Source organism: Erpetoichthys calabaricus, chromosome 3 (assembly GCF_900747795.2).
Source record: "Erpetoichthys calabaricus chromosome 3, fErpCal1.3, whole genome shotgun sequence".
Classification (NCBI taxonomy): Eukaryota; Metazoa; Chordata; class Cladistia; order Polypteriformes; family Polypteridae; genus Erpetoichthys; species Erpetoichthys calabaricus.
The window spans coordinates 213,641,938-213,667,117 of NC_041396.2; the positions used below are offsets into that span (position 1 = coordinate 213,641,938).

The 25,180-nt window shown below is 38.6% G+C and overlaps 1 protein-coding gene and 1 long non-coding RNA gene across 2 annotated transcripts in view; one reads left to right on the plus strand and one right to left on the minus strand.

Moving 5' to 3' along the window:
* Window positions 1-25,180, plus strand: part of arhgef10 (Rho guanine nucleotide exchange factor (GEF) 10) — a 234,779-nt gene that overhangs the window by 82,200 nt on the left and 127,399 nt on the right. The window contains exons 12-18 of the mRNA XM_028797766.2: window positions 679-756; window positions 2,057-2,236; window positions 3,702-3,818; window positions 7,999-8,091; window positions 8,997-9,167; window positions 18,905-19,050; window positions 22,170-22,345. Coding sequence (XP_028653599.2) covers window positions 679-756; window positions 2,057-2,236; window positions 3,702-3,818; window positions 7,999-8,091; window positions 8,997-9,167; window positions 18,905-19,050; window positions 22,170-22,345 — 961 coding nt within the window. The remainder of the gene's footprint in view (window positions 1-678; window positions 757-2,056; window positions 2,237-3,701; window positions 3,819-7,998; window positions 8,092-8,996; window positions 9,168-18,904; window positions 19,051-22,169; window positions 22,346-25,180) is intronic.
* The window catches only part of LOC127527282 (uncharacterized), a 101,366-nt gene that overhangs the window by 72,201 nt on the left and 3,985 nt on the right, over window positions 1-25,180 (minus strand). The window lies entirely within an intron of this gene.

The following is a 25,180-nucleotide window of genomic DNA, read 5'->3' on the forward strand; positions in this document are numbered from 1 at the left end:
AACACTTGAAATTGTTTATGTTGATGGGTTAATACATGCTTGAAAAGCAGCCACATCTGAAACGGAATATTTTATTCATAGCATCTTTATGTATGTCATAATAATAATAATAATAATTCATTACATTTATATAGCGCTTTTCTCAGTACTCAAAGCACTATCCGCACAGGGAGGAACCAGGAAGCGAACCCACAATCTTCCACAGTCTCCTTACTGCAAAGCAGCAGCACTACCACTGCGCCACCTGTGAGGACAATGTTGCTGAAAATTACGTTAAAATTATGGTATTATAAAAGAATGACAGTTCTAAGTTATAAGAATGGGTAGAATTCATTTTAGCATTGTTGTCATTGCTTTTTTATATAATATAGGATTTCTTCAAATTAATTTAGACTTTTAAACCAAAAATGCACATGATTGACCTGCTCCTGAAATTTTTATTTCATCTTTATTTTTTCCTTCAAACAATGTGAAAGATATTGCAGATATATGGTGTTCCAGAAACATTAACTAACATAAAATACAAATTCACTGGAGCTTATTCTGGATGGACTAAAGTCACTAATGTCATGTTTAAAAATTCACTAGTGAACTTTAAATTAGTTTGAATAATTATAATATATAAATATATTATAATATATAATTCTTGATAATTAATGTGCCTTGTATTTTCTTTAGATTGTCAGAAGATACATTCTTGGCTCCATTCTGGAGAGTGAAAAAAACTACTTGGATGCCCTGAGACGTATTTTGGAAGTAAGGATAATTTTTCTTTAAGTGATTTTTATTATATCTTTTTTTTTTGGTGACCCACTGACCACATTAAACCCAGGAGTCTAGATGTATTGGATAACAAGATAAGCAACAGGAAGAATTGAATATAGAAAAATGCACAAAAAATAATAAACCAAGAACACCTACTACTCTGAACACAAAGAAAACCTCTGCTGACATCTGGATATCATAACATTTAAAAGCAGAATGATAGTATTACAGTGTCTACATTTAGTAAAGCAGCAGAAAACTGCAGATCTAAAGAAGGTTCTTTAATGAATTTTAATGAATTACCTCACAGTGTGGGCTATTAAGTTAACCAATGTACATATATCTCTATGCACCAGCCTAAAAGAACATATTTTATCACTCTTTGATACTCTTTCCTTGACCCTAGCTTCTCGTCCTCCCACCAGCTAAACTTTTACCCTAGCTTGGCTCAAGACTTGGTGGCAGCTATAGATACTGTATGTCAATGTGTATTATTGATCCTTGAGTTGAAATTCACTTGCTTCAATAGCAACATAAAAAATAAAAGCATAGTACAAAACAATAAAAACAGAGTTCAAACTATGAATTAAGTAGAATTCCTAGATCTCTCCACACAATATAATGAGAATGATGTAATAATATAAATAAATATCTTTATACAGTCTAATGGCTATGGGCAAAAAAGATCTTCAGTAATGCCTCTAAGTTCATGGTAGTGGAATGCGTTGATAGTTAAAGGCGCTTCAAGACAGCACGTCATAGTGAGAATGGTTAGCATTAAATGGCCTATTGTTTTGGCATCATCCTCTTTTTTTGCCATATTCCTCTGTGATTTTAGGGTCAGTCTTGTAATACATCCATCGTAATCAATTTATTTAGGCTTTTGGCAAGCCTGGATCCCTGATTTTCCTTCCCCAGCAGACCACATTATATAATCTATGTGCACCAAGCTTTATTGGCTCCAATTGTCACTTTACCTCTGATGTTCCTGTTCAGTACAACAGTGTCATGGTGACCCATTCTCCACGTAAGGGGCTGTATGCTGCCCTCTAGCAGTAAACCTGGAGAATAATTATTTCCTTCCAGGACTACTGAGGAGTTCACTTATGAATTAACAGCCTCACCTCAGCTTCCCCAATAAATGGCCATATGCTGACACTAGTCAGCCAAGAGGGCTTGCAGTCCAGTCTCTTGCTACCCCTTTACTATCCTCACACTGTCTTTCTTCTTCTGGAAAGTGTAAATACTTTTTAAAGTTATTTTACCTTTTATATCTTTTATATTTTAACAGAATTATGAAAAGCCTTTATCTGAAATGGAACCAAAATTGATAAGTGAAAGGAAGTTAAAAATTATTTTCTGTCGGATCAAGGAGATTTTGCAATGTCATTCTTTGTTCCAAATAGCATTAGCCAGCCGGGTTGGAGAATGGGATGGTTCTGAAATGATTGGTGATGTTTTTGTTGCTTCGGTAAGTGTGTAACTTATGTTGTTAATAAAAACAGGTGACAACATTTTTAAAAAGTCATGTTACACATACGATACATATTTAGCATTAAGATTAATATTATTGTGAAATTTTCTGATGGCTTTTGTGTTTGAATTTTGTAATGAATAACTAGGCCACAGTTGTCTTGTTAAACAACATCTGCATTATGTAAAGTAATAAGTTAATTGATGTTTATTATAACCTAACAGCTGACTTGATATGAAACACATCTGCACACAGTATAAGTATTCAGCATTCTGGTAACTTAATGATTTTACTTACCATTTACGATTTTGCCTGTGTTCTATTTCATGTTGGTCACACTTCAGAGAATCTGAAAGAAAGACAAGAAGATGAATACTACCAAATGCTCTATGGAAGTCATAAAATGCATAGATTAAAAGAAAAATACGAAAGTATGCCAAACTTCTTGGACATTGTTGGTCTAATAATCAAAAAATTGAAGTTTCAGCACACTGGGTAGATAGTAATGTCTGGATAATTTTAGCATCCAAACAAGAAGGATGCTTGTGAGGCAAACAACTGAGCAGTCAATAGACACCTTGAAAAAACCACGAAGTTCGTAGTCTAAGTGTGAAGTAAAGATGCATTCTTCCATAAAGTTCATTGTTATTGAAGCTCTTCACAGAGTTGAATAATGTATTACCAAGAATCTTGTTCAGGCCCTTCTAGAAGTTGTGAAAAAGCAGGAGAGAGTACCAACTAAGGTTTGGTATGTAAAACATGAAACATCAGAAAGACAAGCTTCTCCTCTGTTTGAGAGGTCCAAAATAACTGTGTTCCTTATTCATTGATGATGAATTATACATATTTTACTTCAGGCTGAGCATTCTTTGGTTGTTAGCTCTCATGCACACAGAGCCTGAAGACAAAATCAAACTTGTCGGGGCAGGTTAGTGACTAGTTGGAGTGAGTTACTGGGTATGTCAGACTAGATGACTGACCTTCACAGGCGCATGCTGACGATTTCATGCAACTAACTAAGATGATGTAAATGAAGGCTAAAACTGAAAATCATAGTTAAAGCCATCTAATGTGTCATGGCCTTAATAGTGTGTACTGAGACATTTAATATTAATGCAGGTAGTGGTCATAAGCTACCTAACATATTTCAGTTTTTAATTTTGAGATATATTCTGAAAGGTAACTATTTTGTCACTGCTAATTTCAATTAAATACAGATTGGAACAAGGTGTGTACAACCATTTGTAATACAGTCACATTTCTGAGGCACCTTTTATGCAAAATGTATGTGTGTGTAAATATATATAAGTTTAAAGAAATTGATAATATATTTAGACTTGAGCTAATATTTTATGTACTGCATTTAGGAGTGGCTGTTTGCATCTGTCTTTTTTTCTTTACTCCTCATATATTTTAAATTATTTTAAATGCATTATCTGTTTTTTTTTTTTTTTTTTTACAGTTTTCCAAATCTATGGTTCTGGATGCCTATAGTGAGTATGTGAATAATTTCAGCACTGCCATGGGTGTTATAAAGAAAATGTGTGCCACTAAGCCAGCCTTTCTTGATTTTTTAAAAGTAAGTAACCATTTTTTTATCATTGCAGAAATGGCCATACTCAATATACCTTAAGTCTTAGAGTTTCATCTATGTCTTTCCAATACTTGCCTTAGTCTGAGAATTCACTTTGGGGTAGCTCTGCTTACCAGCGATCCTTCGGTTAATGCACTCACAAGCTGCTCATCTGACAGAGCAGTAAAGAATCATCCCCAGACAATCTGACAGCTCACTGCATTGGACAGATTTTCACATCAGGCTGAGTTCTCTCCCTATCCAAACCCCCTACTGTGCACTCCATGGTGGTTACAGTACTTACTATAAATAGTAATATGTAACAATAATATTAATCTATACCAATTATGAACATTGGCTTTCTTTTATACAGTAAATAAAGAATTGCAAGCTTAGGCTATATTTAAAACAAATTCACTCTTAATGCAGTTATGGCAACAAAGCTATTATCTGTTGGGTTTTGGTCACATTAAGTTTATCACTTTTCATATATTCACCAGTTATGCCTCTGACACTTGCATGCACCATTTTGTGCCTTTTCAATAGCTGTCTGCAAAACACAATCAAAAATTTACTTTATACTGATTTGAGCATGCCTAAATAAATATTAATTTTTATAGAGCTAAATGAGATCAGAAAACTTCTTTCACTTTTACAATATTGACATAAGTTTCATGATTTCTAACATATTGAGCATTACTTTTTCAAAATGTCTTTTTTTAAATGTGTGTTGTAATTAATAAAATAAGGAATTGAACATACAAGGATTCAATCAATACTACTTGTTATGCATTTATGTTCCATATCACATCAAAACCAAAACCATAATTCAAGTATGGTAAGCTGTGCATAATTTGTGCATAATTTGTGCATAATTTCAGAATCATTGACATTTGAATTTTGACTTTTTCCAAAAAGACTTCATAGTCTGAGAATGTTTTTCTTCAGACATTTCAAGGGACATTATATAGGTTAAACATAAACCAGATTTCTAATACAAGAATTTATAGAAAGTGTACTTTTTGAAAATATGTAGAAGTTTAATACACATTTTGCTTGATAAAGTCACAAATACTAAAAAAAAACTATAGTGTGTGAAAATTGAGAAAAATTAGTAGGAAGTGGTTGCTTCAGCTGAGCGCTTCAATGGAACTGGAGTGTCCTAGAAGGTGGTTGGCTCACAGCAGAAGGAAGTGGGTATCAGGGAGGTTTGTGAGAGGTTTTTGCCAAGTCTTGGTCCAGATGGGAGCTCAACGTAGCCAGGAGATGGAAGGCTACCGGATCAGGAAGAGAGTCAGCTGTAGCTGCAGGTAGGGTGACTCCCCTGTTGCACGGCCCGTATGGGAGAAGCAGGGGAGCCGTCAACTATAAGAAGAAGAAGGACAACTTCCTGTCTGTTGATTTTTAAGCTCCACTTTTATCACATTGTTTATATGGTTTATTTATTTATTGAACTGTGGAGCACTGCACTATGTAAACTGTTTTTGGTTTTGTGCTTGTTTTTAATAAAAGCACTTTTGCACATTTACACCATCCCCTTGTTCCAAGTGTGATTTGTCCCCATCTGCCACTTCATCCGGTTACATTACTGATGGTGTTGGGTTCAAGAGGCTGCCAAAACAAGAAGAGGGAGTATGGAGCAGGACCTGCACCATCACATCCCTGTGGGTTCAATGTTCCAGTGTCACAGCTACACAAAACTTTATTTGAGTTCAGTTTAAGTTCCCAATGCAGGACACCATTCCAAAATGTGAAATTTCTTATTGTAACATAATAAAATGCTATTCTGCTTGTGCCCGGCTGGGGTCAAAGTATGTTAGCATCTTATTAAGACTCTATGTAAATGTGTTAGGTGTTACACTTCATTTAATAAATAAGACAATAGTCTACACATCCACATTTTTTTCAGATGGTACAATCAACTATACTGAGATTGTAAACATTTTTAAATGTACTTTTACTAGTTAAGTTTATATACAATACAACATGTTCTTTTAGAGAAAGATCAAAAGCTTTCTGATTTCATAATAAACCAAACATATGCAGTATTTCCATCAAGGCTGAAGGGGATGATCTTTCATATCCAGAGGTATTAGTTCACAGTCATTCATGGACAAGGTGTTTTGAGTGTAGCAAAAATGATGTCCTGCAAGTTGTCATTATTCCAAGATGAGCTTCTGTAAAGGCATGGATTCATGGGTGCATACCTTTTAGAGCTGCCTAGCTTTCTTAAAAATCCTCATTTACATTTCTAAAAAATCAGCATTTACAAGAGCAGGTAATCTTCTGGAGTTCTCCTTTGGAAAAACAGTCTGACATCATTAAATTACACAATAAAGATTTAAATGTCATCAATGGCCGCCTTTAATCCTAAAACAAGCATGAAGCCTGCGATAATTTTCTTGTGTTTTATAAATATGTTTAGTCAAACTGACACTTTATTGATATGTTTCTGTTACCGAATTGCATGCAGCACCAGTACGTGTACTTCTTGCTATACACCCAGTGCTGCAGGGATAATAATAAAACAGATGTTTTTACTTCAGTATAATAAGTATTGTGTTAGGCTTCTTGTTTCTTGAAAAAATTATTGAACAACATAACACATGCTACTTTTATTGCATCCCCCTACTGCTTTCAAGATTGTGTTGCTGACTTTAGCACAGGCATGCACAGACTACAAAATCCTTAACTGTAACCTGGTTAAGGGTTTGTATGGCCTTATAATCTGGTTACTCATAGAGAAATCTATGTCTGGTAACCAGGTTTCTCTTACCAGAATAAGGGTTTACATGGTATTTTAGAAACCAGGTTTCTGTTAATAATTGGGCTGCTGAATCGCACGTAAACGCACTGATTGACATGGTTGTGTAACAATATAAAGAGCCAAGCTCTGATATTAAGTTTTGACCTGGGATATGCAAGCAAATTAGGCACATAATAATAAGGTTTATGTTTGCCTCCCTCTGAAGAGTAGTACACCTTTGGTAGATACAGTGTGTCCAGAATCTTTGCTTTACTTAATTTATGTGAAAGAGAACAGAGAAATTTATAGAGCAACATAATTCTATACTACCAGTCAACTATCTGTAAAAAAAAAAAAAAAAGTATTATCATTTTTTTGTATTTTTATGCATCATTAAATTTCTGGTATTGCTGTCTACTTACAACAAAAAAGTATGTTTCATAATAATTGCTTTATTTCTGCTGTCAAGAATAATGCTGGGTTTGCTGTGGTTTAGAAGTGATGCATGCACTGGTTTACATAGATTTAAAGACTCCTAATAACTAAAGAAAATAAAAATTATTACTCATATAAGAAATCTACTCTGATTACCATGCCCAAAATGTAAAAGAATGTCTGAAGAAAGCATATTCAGTGCATTTAAATGACTAGATCAACACCAATATCTTTATACCTTTAGGAGCTGTATTAAAGAGTTTATAGATCATTCCTCATTCTCTTCAAATAACATTGTTAAATTTAAGAAAAAAATAAATCCATCTTAGCACCATGTAGGCTGAGGCTTAATATTTCATTTGAAACTCTCTTATAATTACTTGTAAGACCTGTAATGGTGATATCCTCTCAAAAGTACAGAGGGTGTTAAACAGTTCAAAACTTCAGGCAAGTATTTTTGGAAAACGTATTAAAGATTGTAACATACCTTTAAAAGAAAAATGACGTTGTAATTTAGGTTTTTGATAAACCAACATTACTTCTTCATTTAAATAACAGTATGACAGTGTTTCAAGATATGCAGAAGGAATTAATCATTCAGTGGTGTTTTTTATATGGAGTTTGATTACTGTGACTTGACATTGCTTCATACTGGCCTGCAATGAATGCTGGAACTTTTGTTATTTAGTTGATGAAATTTCATGGGGAGAGAAAGAAAGAAAGAAAGAGACAAAAATTGCTGCAGGAAGTTAAAATAACCACATTTAACAATGAACCAGAAGTAAAAAAAAAAAAATCTAAAGGTTGTTAAATAAATGTACACAAAAACACTAACTGATGCAAATTCTGTTTTTGTAGAGCCATAACTTATTTAATTTCTGCCTAAATAAACAATAAGACAGAAACCTCAGCTTTATTAAGAGTGTCTTTTGTGGCCTTTGTTTCCTGAAAATCCTGTGTGTTGTCATACTTGGCTAACTAAATACTCTATGTCATTCCCTACAGCAATGCCAAGAATCAAGCTCTGATCGTATAACATTGTATGGTCTAATGATGAAGCCAATCCAGCGTTTCCCCCAGTTTATCCTGTTGCTGCAGGTAAATTGGCTCTGTGTTTTATTTTGATCTTAAAAATAAGCTGTGATTAATTATAAATAAAAAAGGAATTTTCTGTGCATTTTAAGGGCCTAGACTACACATACTGATTTTTTCACTATTTTGTTTATTCATTAGAAGACAGATGCATTGTTGCTCTTAAGAGATCTTTAATTAGAAAAAAATCCAATGGCCAATATCTTTTCTTTGTGTAAATTTCCTAAGCTACTACCCAATTGTTTAATTGAGAAAGAAATGCGTGCCTCGTTTTGCCAGATAATATGATTTTGAATACATTTGCCTGAATTGTCATAGTTGGGTCAGATATATATTATTGCTATGTTAATAATAAAAATATTTAATCAAGTTAGTCATGCTTTTCATTCCCACAGCAGCAATGAATATTTTACTCTAAATGACATCCTAATGATTTTATATTAGTGCATATCATTTCATACCAGCCTGTAACCACCTTCCCTAATCTTAACTGCATTTGAAAAGGACAACTATTGAACATGTTTTGTGGGGAAAAGGTACTTATGCTTTGTTTATTCTTTAATATTATTTATTTGGCAGATGCTTTTGCCCAGGGCAGCTGTCAAGATCAGAATACATTTAAAATGTTTAAACTTGATATTAAATACATTGCTTTCCTCAGCTGTAATAGGAAAAAGTCATACCATAATTCAGAAATGAAGAAGCCACCAGAAATGGTTTGGTAATTTATAGGAATTCAATGAAAAGCAGTCTGACGGGCTAGGTTATGATCTAGAAAATATGTTCATAATGATTTAAAGGCATTGATTCATAAAATTGCTGCCTGCTTCATGGGTAGCACAGTTCTTATGACTGTGGCCTTAATCTATGAATCAAACCAGGTGTAATCTAAGATCTGTTTCATTTTTAAGGATATGTTGAAAAATACACCAAAGGAACATTCTGACAGATTGCCTCTTCAGATGGCACTGACTGAACTTGAAACACTGGCTGATAAATTAAATGAAAGAAAAAGGGAGGCTGACCAGCGGTGTGAAATTAAACAGATAGCCAAAGCCATGAATGAAAGCTATCTTAACAAGGTACTGTAAAGAATCTTTTACAGCACTCATATTTTTAATATACTTTAACTTAAAGCTTTTCATTCTAATAAATAGTTATTTTAAGTTTCTATTATATCATCTGTCATCTTTTAATATAGTATCTGTTGAATCTTAAAATCATTTTAATTGACCATTGCTGTGTATGGTTTTTGTAGTACTTTTTTTTTCTCTTTTCACCTACCACCATATTTTTCAGATTCAGATAAGTTAAATCTCTCCATTATTGCCCTGTTATTTGCCATTCTGTATTTAAACTAAAAGCCAGTGATTGTGGATCTTTCTTAATTATATGTGCCATTCTTGGTTGGCTGGTTTACCTTCTCTAGCTTCATACTTTTTCTCTATTAGCAGCCAATGAGCACCTCCCATAGTCCTTTCCTGGACTGGACCTTGTGGTATGTCTTAAGAACAGTGTCTAGTCTTTCACCATTCTGAAAAGTAAAGAAGCTTGGAATTTGAAGATGAATACATACATTTAAGAAAAATTTTCCAGTTTACTTTAGGAACTTACTACATCCCATAACGTGACTGCTGTCTAATCTTATCTGTCAACCTGTCAATCACCATTGCAATTAAGAAAGGGCTCAGTGCTAATCCATGATGTAATCCTACCTCTACCTTGAATGCATCCATTACTCCTACCACAGACCTCACCATTGTCACACTCCCCTCATACATATCCTGTACCACTCTTAGATACTTCTCTGCCACTCCTGACTTCCTCTAATAGTACCACAACACGTCCCTTGGCACCCTGTCATATGCTTTCTCTAAGTCCACAAAAACACAATGCAACTCCTTCTGGCCTTCTCTGTACTTCTCCATCAACACCCTCAGAGCAAATATTGCATCTGTCATGCTGTTTCCCAGTATGAAACCACACTGCTGCTCACTAATCATCACCTTCCTTCTTAACCTAGCTCATACTATGTCTCATCAATTTTATCCCTCTGCAGTTACTACAGTTCTGTATATCTCCCTTATTTTTAAAAATCGGTACCAGTATATTTCTTTTCAACTCCTCAGTCATCCTCTCACTTTCCAAGATTGACTTAAACAATCTGGTTAAAAACTCCACTGCCATCTGTCCTAAACACCTCCATGCTTCCACAGGTATGTCATCTGGATCAACAGCCTTTTTTTTCTTCATCCTCTTCTTAGCTGTCCTTACTTCCTCCTTGCTAATCCATTGCACTTCTTGATTCACTCCCCATCATCCAACCTTCTCTCTCTCATTCTCTTCATTCATCAGCCTTTCAAAGTACTCTTTCCACCTGCTCAACACACCTTTCTCGCCAAGTCCATCCTTTTCATAAAGTCCACAACAATCTGACCCTCTGCCTTCCTCTCCTTGACACCATACCTACCCATCACCTCCTCATCTCCTCTGTTCCCATTACCAACATGTCCATTGAAATCCACTCCACTCCAATCACCACTCTCTCTCCCTTGGGTACACTCTCCACCACTTCATCCAACCCACTCCAGAAATCTTCTTTCTCATCCATCACACACCCAACTTGTGGTGCAAATACACTAACAACATTCATAATCACACCTTCAATTCCATCTTCATAATCATCACTCTGTCCAACACTCTTTTCACCTCCAAAAAACTCTTGAAATACTGTTCCTTCAGGATAACCCCTTCTCCATTTCTCTTCCCATCCACACCATGGTAGAACCATTTGAACCCTCCTCCGATGCACCTGGCCTTACTCCCCTTCCATCTGGACTCTGCACACACAATATATCAACTTCCCTTCTCTCCATTATATCGGCTAATTCTCTCCCCTTACCAGTCATACTGCCTACATTCAAAGTTCCTACCCTCACTTCCCCTATCTTTACCTTCCTCTTCTCCCCCTGCTTCCGGACATGCCTTCCCTCTGTTCTCCTTCTTTGGCTAACAGTAGTCCAATTTCTGCCAGCAGCCTGTTGGCTAACAGCACTGTGGCTCAGTGCATCACTCATCATGTATTTAAAATTTCTACTTTCTGCTTGTGTTAATTTGCACATGCCTACATTTTTTTAATTTTGTCTTTGTTGAGTTTTGAAAATTGTACAGTTTTTTTCCACTCATTATTTATTTTCCCTCTGGTGTTGGAGTAATCTGCAATTTTCAAAAGGTTTGATAAAAGCATTTATTATAAAATTCCAGTTGGCAATGAATGAACTAGCTCATAACTCTTCTTCTTCCAATGGAAAATCTCCAGAAATGTGTTCCTTATGTAATATGTGCAAAGCACTTTCCAAGAATTGACTGCTTCTTAATTCTGAAATATTTCTCATGTTGATGTCTACTGCAAAACAGGAGGACGGCTGTTTTGCTATAAACTTTATGATTTCTAATCGCCATCCAGACTTCATTAACCATCAGAGACAGCTGCCTTATTTCTGTTTGCCTACTGAGCTAGAGTGTCTTTATAATGAGATTTCTGGTATCTTTTGGTTTATTTAGAACATGGGCTCCTCTCCCTTTTTTGTCATCAGACTTGATGCTTACTTGCTCTCAATAAATATTTTGTCAATTACCCAGTTTTTACCTGCTACCACTAAGGAGTCTGGAATATGCTAGTCACACTACTTTATTTTAACAATGTAGGTCAAATAATCATGCCACCTCTTCTTGTCAGCCTTTGTGTATATCTTGCATAATTGAGTAATTCATGTAGTCATCTCCATGCTTGCATTTTACCAAAATACAGCCATTCTCTGCACTTTAATCCCTTTACCCTAGATGTTTTGCAGTATGCAGCCCAGATTAATTCCTCCCACCTTATAGAAAATTTTACAGATTGCACTTCAGTTAGTTATACTGACTAGCCATGACTTGGGTCAAAAGGCAATTATGTATACTGAAACTGTTTAATTTGGCAGTCATTGTGTGCTGAACGTCTGAATGTGTGTTGTATTGTTTATGTGATTTTTGCTGACTCAAGTGTGCAGTCTTAAGATACAAGTCTTCAGTTTGTTTTGGGCATATCTTTGCCACAGAATGCTGTCATTTAAAGAAGCGTTAGTTGGAGACCAAATTAAGGACACAATTATTCTTAACTGAGCAGGACGTTCCTTCAGTTTGCAGTTTTAAAAGATCCATCCCTCCAGTTTCAGATCTGTTTAGTATGGTTCAGGACAGCAGGATCTGGAACCAATCCATCATGTCCAGGACAGGAACTAAATGTCATCCACTCATGCATCACTCCAATTTGTAGTTCCATCCATCCATTGTCTCCCACTTATCCGAGGTCGGGTCGCGGGGGCAGCAGCTTGAGCAGAGATGCCCAGACTTCCCTCTCCCCGGCCACTTCTTCTAGCTCTTCCGGGAGAATCCCAAGGTGTTCCCAGGCCAGTCGAGAGACATAGTCCCTCCAACGTGTCCTGGGTCTTCCCCGGGGCCTCCTCCCGGTTAGACGTGCCCAGAACACCTCACCAGGGAGGCGTCCAGGAGGCATCCTGATCAGATGCCCAAGCCACCTCATCTGACTCCTCTCGATGCAGAGGAGCAGCGGCTCTACTCTGAGCCCCTCCCGGATGACTGAGCTTCTCACCCTATCTTTAAGGGAAAGCCCAGACACCCTGCGGAGGAAACTCATTTCAGCCGCTTGTATTCGCGATCTCGTTCTTTCGGTCACTACCCATAGTTCATGACCATAGGTGAGGGTAGGAACATAGATCGACTGGTAAATTGAGAGCTTCGCCTTGCGGCTCATCTCCTTTTTCACCACAACAGACCGATGCAGAGCCCGCATTACTGCGGATGCCGCACCGATCCGCCTGTCGATCTCACACTCCATTCTTCCCTCACTCGTGAACAAGACCCCGAGATACTTGAACTCCTCCACTTGGGGCAGGATCTCGCTACCAACCCTGAGAGAGCACTCCACCCTTTTCCGGCTGAGGACCATGGTCTCGGATTTGGAGGTGCTGATTCTCATCTCAGCCGCTTCACACTCGGCTGCGAACCGATCCAGAGAGAGCTGAAGATCACGGCCTGATGAAGCAAACAGGACAATATCATGTGCAAAAAGCAGTGACCCAATCCTGAGCCCACCAAACCGGACCCCCTCAACGCCCTGGCTGCGCCTAGAAATTCTGTCCATAAAAGTTATGAACAGAATTGGTGACAAAGGGCAGCCCTGGCGGAGTCCAACTCTCACTGGAAACAGGTTCGACTTACTGCCGGCAATGCGGACCAGGCTCTGGCACCGATCGTACAGGGACCGAACAGCCCTTATCAGGGGGGCCGGTACCCCATACTCTCGGAGTACACCCCACAGGATTCCCCGAGGGACACGGACGAATGCCTTTTCCAAGTCCACAAAACACATGTAGACTGGTTGGGCAAACTCCCATGCACCCTCCAGGACCCTGCTAAGGGTATAGAGCTGGTCCACTGTTCCGCGACCAGGACGAAAACCACACTGTTCCTCCTGAATCCGAGGCTCGACTATCCGACGGACCCTCCTCTCCAGGACCCCTGAATAGACTTTTCCAGGGAGGCTGAGGAGTGTGATCCCTCTGTATTTGGAACACACCCTCCGATCCCCCTTCTTAAAGAGGGGGACTACCACCCCGGTCTGCCAATCCAGAGGCACTGTCCCTGATGTCCATGCGATGTTGCAGAGGCGTGTCAACCAAGACAGTCCTACAACATCCAGAGCCTTGAGGAACTCCGGGCGTATCTCATCCACCCCCAGGGCCCTGCCACCAAGGAGTTTTTTGACCACCTCGGTGACCTCAGTCCCAGAGATGGGGGAGCCCACCTCCGAGTCCCCAGGCTCTGCTTCCTCATTGGAAGGCATGTTAATGGGATTGAGGAGGTCTTCGAAGTACTCCCTCCACCGACCCACAACGTCCCGAGTCGAGGTCAGCAGCGCACCATCCCCACCATATACAGTGTTGACACTGCACTGCTTCCCCTTCCTGAGACGCCGGATGGTGGACCAGAATCTCTTCGAAGCCGTCCGAAAGTCGTTCTCCATGGCCTCCCCAAACTCCTCCCATGCCCGAGTTTTTGCCTCAGCAACCACCAAAGCCGCATTCCGCTTGGCCTGCCGGTACCTATCAGCTGCCTCCAGGGTCCCACAGGACAAAAGGGTCCCGTAGGACTCCTTCTTCAGCTTGACGGCATCCTTCACCGCCGGTGTCCACCAACGGGTTCGGGGATTGCCGCCACGACAGGCACCGACCACCTTACGGCAGCAGCTCCGGTCAGCTGCCTCAACAATAGAGGCACGGAACATGGCCCATTCGGACTCAATGTCCCTCACCTCCCTCGGGATGTGGTCGAAGTTCTGCTGGAGGTGGGAGTTGAAGCTACTTCTGACAGGGGGCTCTGCCAGACGTTCCCAGCAGACCCTCACAACACGTTTGGGCCTACCACGCCTGACCGGCATCCTCCCCCACCATCGAAGGCAACTCACCACCAGGTGGTGATCAGTTGACAGCTCCGCCCCTCTCTTCACCCGAGTGTCCAAGACATGTGGCCGCAAGTCCAACGACACGACCACAAAGTCGATCATCGAACTGAGGCCTAGGGTGTCCTGGTGCCAAGTGCACATATGAACACCCCTATGCTTGAACATGGTGTTCGTTATGGACAATCCGTGACGAGCACAGAAGTCCAATAACAAAACACAGCTCGGGTTCAGATCGGGGGGGCCATTCCTCCCAATCACGCCCTTCCAGGTCTCACTGTCATTGCCCACGTGAGCATTGACGTCTCCCAGCAGAACGAGGGAGTCCCCAGAAGGTATGCCCTCTAGCACCCCATCCAGGGACTCCAAAAAGGGTGGGTACTCTGAACTGCTGTTCGGTGCATACGCACAAACAACAGTTAGGACCCGTCCCCCCACCCGAAGGCGAAGGGAGGCTACCCTCTCGTCCACCGGGGTAAACCCCAATGTACAGGCTCCAAGTAGGGGGGCAATAAGTATACCCACACCCGCTCGGCGCCTCTCACCGGGGGCAACTCCAAAGTGGTAGAGAGTCCAGCCCCTCTCAAGGAGATTGGTTCCAGAGTCCAAGCTGTGCGTCGAGGTGAGTCCGACTATATCTAGCCGGAACCTCTCAACTTCGCGCACTAGCTCAGGCTCCTTCCCCTTCAGAGAGGTGACATTCCACGTCCCAAGAGCCAGCTTCTGTAGCCGAGGATCGGACCGCCAAGGTCCCCGCCTTCGGCCACCACCCAACTCACACTGCACCCGACCTCCTTGGCCCCTCCCATAGGTGGTGAGCCCATGGGAAGGGGGACCCACGTTGCCTCTTCGGGCTGTGCCTGGCCGAGCCCCATGGGTGCAGGCCCGGCCACCAGGCGCTCGCCATCGAGCCCCACCTCCAGGCCTGGCTCCAGAGTGGGGCCCCGGTGACCCGCGTCCGGGCAAGGGAAAACGCGTCCAAAATTGTTTTCCATCATAGGAGGTTTTGTTTAACCGCTCTTTGTCTCATCCCTCACCTAGGACCAGTTTGCCTTGGGTGGCCCTACCAGGGGCATAAAGCCCCGGACAACAGAGCTCCTAGGATCATTGGGACACGCAAACCCCTCCACCACGATAAGGTGGCGGTTATATAGTCTAGCGGCTATATGGTCTAGCGGTTAGGATTCCTGGTTTTCACCCAGGCGGCCCGGGTTCGACTCCCGGTATGGGAACGAAAACAATTTGTAGTTACCGTTTAAAATAACAGCCATGTTTTTGTTTCATGTTTATGCTAAGATAATTAATACAGGTCTGTTTGATTTAACTTGGCTTCCAAAATGTTTTGAAATGGTACTTTTTTTTCTTCTTACCATAGTATGTCTTATAAAATGAATCAGTAGACCTAATTGTACTTTAGAATGAAGAATACAAGGTAGTATTATACAGAATATTTAAAATAAACATGGCCTAAATGCATGAGTACAAAGAGTGAACCTTGTTTTTGTCAGTATAGTTAATAGTTCAGTTAGTATAATACAATTATATAATCCAGTTCATTTTGATTGTGAAATGGAACTGATTGCTGACAGCTAATTGGGATCTAATGTTCATACTGTGATAAGTATAAAATGTGTGTATTTTTAGATGTCTACAGTATATTGGTAGCTATCAAGTATGTGAAGTTCCATTTTAACATTGTGTTGAGTTATATTGTGACCGACTTTTTCATAGTAGACTGAGTTGCTCACATTGTCCTCATGCATATACAGTACCATACAGAGTAACAACCAAAATGTGTTAATTTTCAGGAAAACTAGACGATACTTTTGACATCTTTTTTTTTAAACATTTAATGATTTCTAATGGAAAACTTTGTTTTAAAACCCTGCTGCTCTCCATGACTTCACTTATTTAAAAGCTATGAGATCTGGTTCTCTGTACAGAGTGGCAGCAAAAATCTGCAAATGATTCATCACTAATGACAGTGTACTCAGCACAGATGATCTCCCTGGGCCTTCAGAACATAGAAACAGATGCTGTGAACTGTTTGTGAGTGAATGCTGAATCACCATACTGTTTTTTTTTTCCAGTTTTTGTTTAGTGTGACAAAATCAACTGTGGGCTCAAAGGTTATACTGCTTAACAGACATATCACCCAATTACCTTCTCCCAAGATGCTGTGAACATCTATTTATCTCATAACTGTTTGTTTCCATCTTATATTTAATTTAACTGGATTACATCTTTTTGGCAGAGGTGCTTTTGCTTTTTCATATATGACAAATCAACAATCCCATCCTGAATATCCAGTTAAGATATAATGTGGCAAAAATCACATTTTAACTTTTGGTTCTGTAATTAAAATGAATTAACAGATTTTTTTAAATCTGTTTACCCATTATGGTTCCAGGAGGTTGTCTGTTACAAGTTAAACAGTTTATCACTAAACATTTTTGTGCATACCTAATCAACAGATCAAGCAATACATTTATTCTCTTGGTGGTTAACAAAACTGAAACACCATAGGTGTAGCTGCCTTTACCCAAAATTTCTGAAGTTTTGCAGCTTTTAGTTTGATTCAGGCAATAGTGTGACACATGTTCAAATAATTCCACAAATATTTCCACAAATATCTTCATTTTAAAAGTTTTTTAGTAAAATGTCAAAGCAAAGCAGTTCACACAAAAATAGAAAAAAATTGATCTTAAAGAAAAGTTCTTGTTTAAGAAAAGTTCTATTTAAGTGTTATATATTTTGTTTTATTTCTTTAAGCTTAGCCACACAGTCATGCTTGCAGACACGATAAGCACTTTAAACATGGTCAGAAAACTGTATGCCATCTCCTATTTGCAAACATGTCTGATGGTCCATGCTAGCAGTAAGACTATTTCCTAACTGGCTTAATTAACACTCTGTTCTACGGATATAGATAAGAAAGTTCTTTCTCATGTTAACTTACAGGGGGTGAAAGGCTATACCATATTCTAGTTATGTACTGTATACGAAGCTGGTATTCTATAGAAATTAAGCAAGCATCAACATCAAACGTTTATTTCTAAGATTGGTTCTTACAATAAAAAAAGAATGGCAGGTAAACTGGCACACATACATCACACAGGAGTGCACCGCAAAGTAAAGAAAAAAACAGAACAAAAAAATAGAAAGAAGAAACTGCCTCATGAATCAGCTCCCAACCAGCTCCTTACTAAGTGAACAGCATGAAGCCAGTTGTGGATAGAAGAGCTGTAAGAGTTGTTGAAAGATAAGATTTTACAATGAAGACTTCCAAATTACAGAAGAGACAAAGACATGAGATTTCTAGCCAGAGGCTAAAAGCATTTTAGCTACAATAGTTACAGTCATTAAAAGCCTTTGCTGGGAGAGAGAAGGGAAAAGTCAGAAAAGAGATGGAAGGTAAGAGGACAAAGAAATGGGAAGAGAGAGAGAATCATGGAAAGTTACTGACAATGTTTTGTTTCTAGAGTTGGACTGAATTAAGATCAGTGATGGATTCTTGGGACAGTCTTTTCAGATGTTCATAGATATTTTGTTTGTGTACAGTTTATAATCAAACAAGTATCAAAGAAAGTTTACACTTAAAGTGAAAGCCACCACAAAAATGCTGCACAAATATACTCCACAAGGGGTCAGCTTATACTCTGTAGAAAGGAAAGAAATGGATTTTTGAGACTTCTCATAGTTTTGTCAAGATGTCAGAATAATTTTTGTTTTCCTTTTAAATGCATGTTCTCATATGGTATTCTGCAAAATCCAATTGAAAGTATACTTGAAAGCTGTGTTGAAGCATAATTGTTTTCTTGAGTAGACAAATAGTATACAACATGTGTTGTTTCTAGAAGATGTCAACAATAAAGATATGACATGCTGGAAAGGTTACTAAACACAACAACAATAAGGACAAATTTCTAATTCATCTGTAGTGCCCCTGATTGCCAAGGCTTAGGTTTAATTCTTGTCCTAATTGCCATATGTTATCCATTCTTGTTTTCTTTTGTGTAATAAGAAAAGTCATCACTGTTTCAACAGACTGATATTCAGTAAACCTTTAACTTAAGGACAACTCAAATGTAAGTAGTGCATTTGATTGTAAGAGACAGCACCTGTAATGAGAATTAAACTGAGGACTTCGAGGGAGCCGTGCCAACTACTGCATCTCCACACCACCTGCCCTGTAAAGTTACCTGTTTACTTTGAAGTGAATACTGTGCTGTTTTTTTTTATTCTATTTTGGATAGGTTTCTTAAATACTGACATTTCCATCCTTTATAATTTCAGCTGTTGAGTAGTGGCAATAGATATCTCATTCGTTCTGATGACATGGTGGAAACTGTTTACAATGAGAAGGGAGAAGTAATCAAAACCAAAGAACGGCGACTGTTTTTGCTGAACGATGTTTTAATGTGTGCTACTGTTAATCTTCGGTAAGAACATATATGTAAAATAACCTAACTGATCTTCATTGTTAAGGTTTGAATAGTGTACAGAATTGTGTGCCACGGTGCTTGTTTTATTTATTTAATTGTAGTACTTTTTTCAAGAGTTTGTTAGATCATTTAGACGGTCATATTTGTGATAAATGTGCTATATCTCAGCCATATAATACTTAGGGGTTTCTATTGATGAATACTGATCTGTTGCTAAAAACTACTACATTTTAGCCTATTAAACAATTTCAGTAAAATTAATCTTTATAAAAGTAGTACAAAAGAATGCTTTTTGTTACAAAAAAAATTTAGTATTACCAAAACACTGACACAACAGGTAGTGTTGCTGGGTCATGGTGCTTGATTCCCAATTAACATGTTGGACCCATTTTCAAGTGGGTTACTGAAAAAGCTGTTTCCTGCTGGTCCAAAGATATGTTATCAGGTGGATTAGCAACTCTTCATTAGTCCAGTATGAGCAAGGGTTCAAGTGTAAGAATATACCATGCTGTGGATTGGTTTGCTGCTTAGGGTTGTTCCTGTATTACATTGACAACTGATACTGATACTGTCTTGCACAACTACGGATAGTCACCCTCTTCTACTGACTATATACTGGAAAACAAGAACTATGGAAATGAATGGAATAATACAGCATAGCCTATTCAACATTTGAAAATTTTTCCCAAATAAATATAAGCTTATTTAAGTACAGCAGTATTGTAATTTTTTCAGTTATTTTTTATGTTGATGTTCTAAAATAATGACTAAGCACACAATTTTACAGTGCTGCAGTATCTTCCCTTTTAAAACTAAGGTCAGGAGGCCAGAACCTATCCTGGCAGTGCTGGACTGAAGACAAGATTCAGCCCTGGATGAAGATGCCAACAGGGCCATATCATTTGTTATTTTCTGGCCACATGAGAGCTACCTTGAACAGTGTCAAAGGTTTTAAGTAAGTCATGAATCACAAAAAAACACCAAGGTGGTTACAAATTAGGTTTGCCTGCTCTCAACTGATGATCTCAGATTTGGGAAGAAAAAGACAACACTCATTGATTAAATGAAAATTAGAAAGCAGTGGTAAGAGAATGGATAATTCATAGGCATTGTTTACAAAAAGATGTCTATGGCAATGTCATTCTAGTAGATTGTAGTAGATTCTAGTAAATTTATTTACACCCCTGGCTGATGGGCTGTTTTCACTGTGTTGTATTTTTTTATTGGACCAGCTGTTAATTTTCATTTGTACCTATTATCTTTAATATGTCTTCTACAAAAGTATCTGCAGTGCTCAACCATTTATAATAAAGATTTGTAGCAATTTTTTAATAAACAATACTTTGATTTCCTGTTTTTAAGGAGTGCGTAAACTGATATAGTCCTATTATTACAGAACGTTGAAAGACAGATGGCCACTTAAAAATATGTGAAGAGGATGAATGTTCTGGAAATAATGATCTCACGCTATTGCAGCAAGAGTAAACAAATAGAAATGATAATGAGAATTAAAGTTTCATGTTGTTAGATTTGATGCTCTCAAATGTAATGCCCCATACAATTTTGTACTACACATCGATTGGATTAAATATTAGATTAAGTGTTTCGCTGGAGTCAGTGTATGAAAAGAAACATCAGAGTTCATCCACTGTCCTTCATTCTATGTTTCTACTCTGCTCTTTAGATTTTTTATTAGTGTGTTATGAAATAAATCTTTTCTATTGATTTGGTCATTGAAAATAAAATTCTTTAGATTGAAAGATTTCTATAACAGAAAGACCCCTGTGTGTGTTAACAGCTGGACATGTAAATAGGTGGTTTTAACCTGTTGTAATTTGTGAAATGTTAAATATTTTTATTTCACTTGTCTGTTAAGAAAAATAATCTTTTCTGTTTAGTACTACAATTTCACTGTGCTATAAAGTTTCATATTATATGTTGCCATTCAAATTAAGTATAGCCTGCCATGCATTGGTAATACTAGAAAAAGCTCAGTACCACCATTAGCAGAATACTACACAGTTCTGGAAAAGCTCACATAGAACAGAATTTCTAATAACTATTCAATCAAATATCAAAATTGTGAATTGAAATAAAACAGGTTAAATCAATGCTGGCTCTATATTCAGATGAAACAATCGTGTAAATGTATGTACAATATTGTACTATTTGGGTAAGTGACATTCATTTACTGGAAAAGAGTATTAAAGTATCTATCCATTTTTTAACCATAGGGGAAAGTTAGTGTATATTCTTGCAGCACACACTTGGATACAATGTGGAAACCAACCCAGGATGATCCACTAGTCCATTGTAGGTTACAATCCCACGATCGTTTGAAGAAGAACAAGCGTCTCAGAATAGCATTTGTGAACTTTGGGCAACACTGTTCTACAGTGGTTAGCACTGTGCCTTTCAGTTCCAATTTCCTCCCATATCTCCAAAATGTGCATACTGGTTGATAGTATATATTATTTCTTACACCTGTGTTTTACTGAGTGTGCCGTATTACTTGGTGGGTTGAAATAATGGGTGTGGATGTGTAATAAATATGTATCTCACCTAGGGCTGACAGCTGTTTATACACATTTTTCCTGGGATGTGATCAAACACTCTCTGTGACCTTGTAATGGAATATGCAGATAAAGGACATACTAATGAATTAATGTATAAGTCAGTAGTTTAATGTCAGACCTGAGGAGAACATGTATCTCAATTAAAGAAACTTAGGGGAAGAAGTCTGTTGATAATTGTAACTTTAGGTATGCTGTGGACTTATTCTTTTCAATGTAAGATCTGTTGGCTTAGCTAATTATTTTTAATCATTATTATTTTTGCAGCACTTTTCTTATCTTGTAGAGTATCCATTTAGTAAATATCAATATTGATTCACTTTCAGCCCATGTTATGTATATAAAAATAAATAAATAAATTCAGATGCATGCTAGACTGCAGCAGTGGAAAGGACTTATGACTCCATCTTGCATAGTGCCAAGTCTCCTTAAATGACCAATTAAGATGAGTAATGTCAATTAATACTGCATGCAATTAAAATAAAGAATATTACTTAATATTTTAAAACATGCTTTTGTTATATTTGTATGTCAAAATTCTAGATCTTCCCAAGATGGCAATGGACTTGTTTCGTCCAGTCAGAAGTATTTGCTGAAATGGAGTGTTCCACTTAGTCATGTTACTGTGGTGGAGTTTGGAGGTAATGAAGATCTGGGAGAGAAGTCTAGATATGCCAGCCAGCTCTCAGTAGAATCAGTGATACTCAATGCAAAGCCAAGTAGGTTCATTGGTTAGTGCTGATTTTGAACTGTCATTGTTGACTTAATAATTTTTAGTGAATTGCCTTTATTGTCTATTGTATGGTCTCTGTTTTTATATTTGCTTAAAATGAAAATTAAATGACAGATGACCTAAATTCATACTGTAAATATAAACTGTAATACATTTTATTCTCCTTGTTTCCCTGTCATTGTATTTTATAATTTATGATCCATAGATTAATAGAGTTTTTAAAGTTTGTGACTGTTCAGAAATATTAAAAATGACTCTACTCGTCAGCATTCCTAAGTTATTGCAATCTAAAATATAAAAGTTTTTCCAATAAATATTAACTTAGTGTGTACATAGTACAAAAAATTGAGTTGCTCTATACAGTATGCTTAAGACGTCTTTTAATTTTTTTTTAAGAGTACCAGATTTTCTCTGTTTTTCCTTTGCAAGTCATATTTTGCATTAAGAATATGTCTATACATCAATTTATAAATGACTGACAGATTGTGAAAAATGTGGTACTCCTTTAGTGTGAGAGAGTATAGAACTCTGTGAGCTAGTGTCCTTTCCAGGGCTGATAACTGCTTTCTTCCAGATTCTGTCAGGATAGGTTTCAGCTATCTCTGTCCTAAATTAGCATAGATTGAATAATTTGCAAATGGCAAGGCTGAGAGTAGAGGTGGTGATCTGTGAGGACCAATATGGTTTCATGCCAGGAAAGAGTTCTACAGATGGGATGCTTGCTTTAATAGTGTTGATGGAGAAGTATAGTACAGAAAAGGTCAGACAGAACTGCTTTGCGTGCTTGTGCTCTTAGAGAAACCATATGACAGGGTGCCAAGACAGGAGTTTTTTTACTGTATGAGGAAGTCGGGAGTAGCAGAAAGTATGTGAGGGTGGTGCAGGATACAGTGCATCCGGAAAGTATTCACAGCGCATCACTTTTTCTACATTTTGTTATGTTACAGCCTTATTCCAAAATGGATTAAATTCATTTTTTTCCTCAGAATTCTACACACAACACCCCATAATGACAACGTGAAAAAAGTTTACTTGAGGTTTTTGCAAATTTATTAAAAAGAAAAAAATTGAGAAAGCACATGTACATAAGTATTCACAGCCTTTGCTGTGAAGCTCGAAATTGAGCTCAGGTGCATCCTGTTTCCCCTGATTATCCTTGAGATGTTTCTGCAGCTTAATTGGAGTCCACCTGTGGTAAATTCAGTTGACTGGACATGATTTGGAAAGGCACACACCTGTCTATATAAGGTGCCACAGTTGACAGTTCATGTCAGAGCACAAACCAAGCATGGAGTCAAAGGAATTGTCTATAGACCTCCGAGACAGGATTGGTTTGAGGCACATATCTGGGGAAGGTTACAGAAAAATTTCTGCTGCTTTGAAGATCCCAATGAGCACAGTGGCCTCCATCATCCGTAAGTGGAAGAAGTTCGAAACCACCAGGGCTCTTCCAAGAGCTGGCAGGCCGTCTAAACTGAGCGATCGGGGGAGAAGGGCCTTAGTCAGGGAGGTGACCAAGAACCCGATGGTCACTCTGTCAGAGCTCCAGAGGTCCTCTGTGGAGAGAGGAGAACCTTCCAGAAGGACAACCATCTCTGCAGCAATCCACCAATCAGGCCTGTATGGTAGAGTGGCCAGACGGAAGCCACTCCTTAGCAAAAGGCACATGGCAGCCTGCCTGGAGTTTGCCAAAAGGCACCTGAAGGACTCTCAGACCATGAGAAAGAAAATTCTCTGGTCTGATGAGACAAAGATTGAACTCTTTGGTGTGAATGCCAGGCGTCAAGTTTGGAGGAAACCTGGCACCATCCCTACAGTGAAGCATTGTGGTGGCAGTGTCATGCTGTGGGGATGTTTTTCCGCGGCAGGAACTGGGAGACTAGTCAGGATAAAGGGAAAGATGACTGCAGCAATGTACAGAGACATCCTGGATGAAAACCTGCTCCAGAGCGCTCTTGACCTCAGACTGGGGCGACGGTTCATCTTTCAGCAGGACAACGACCCTAAGCACACAGCCAAGATATCAAAGGAGTGGCTTAAGGACAACTCTGTGAATGTCCTTGAGTGGCCCAGCCAGAGCGCAGAATTGAATCCAATTGAACATCTTTGGAGAGATCTTAAAATGGCTGTGCACCGACGCTTCCCATTCAACCTGATGGAGCTTGAGAGGTGCTGCAAAGAGGAATGGACGAAACTGGCCAAGGATAGGTGTGCCAAGCTTGTGGCATCATATTCAACAAGACTTGAGGCTGTAATTGCTGCCAAAGGTGCATCGACAAAGTATTGAGCAAAGGCTGTGAATACTTATGTACATGTGATTTCTGAGTTTTTTTATTTTTAATAAATTTGCAAAAACCTCAAGTAAACTTTTTTCATGTTGTCATTATGGGGTGTTGTGTGCAGAATTCTGAGGAAAAAATGAATTTAATCCATTTTGGAATAAGGCTGTAACATAACAAAAGGTGGAAAAAGTGATGCGCTGTGAATACTCTCTGGATGCACTGTATGTATAAGGACAATGTGACTTTGGTGAGATGTGTGGTAGGAATGACAGATTGGTTCAAGCTGAGGGTGGGATTACATCAAGAATCATGTCTGAGCCCTTTCCTGTTTGCAATGGTGTTGAACAGGTTGACAGATGAGTTTAGACAGAAGTCTCCATGGACTATGATGGTCGCGAATGGCATTGTGATCTGTAGGGAGAGTAGACAGCAGATGGAGGTATGCACTGGAGAGAAGGTGAAAAAGAGTCTGTAGGATTAAGATGGAGAACAAATGTGTAAATGAGAGGGAAAGTGCAGGAAGGATGCATCTGCAAGGA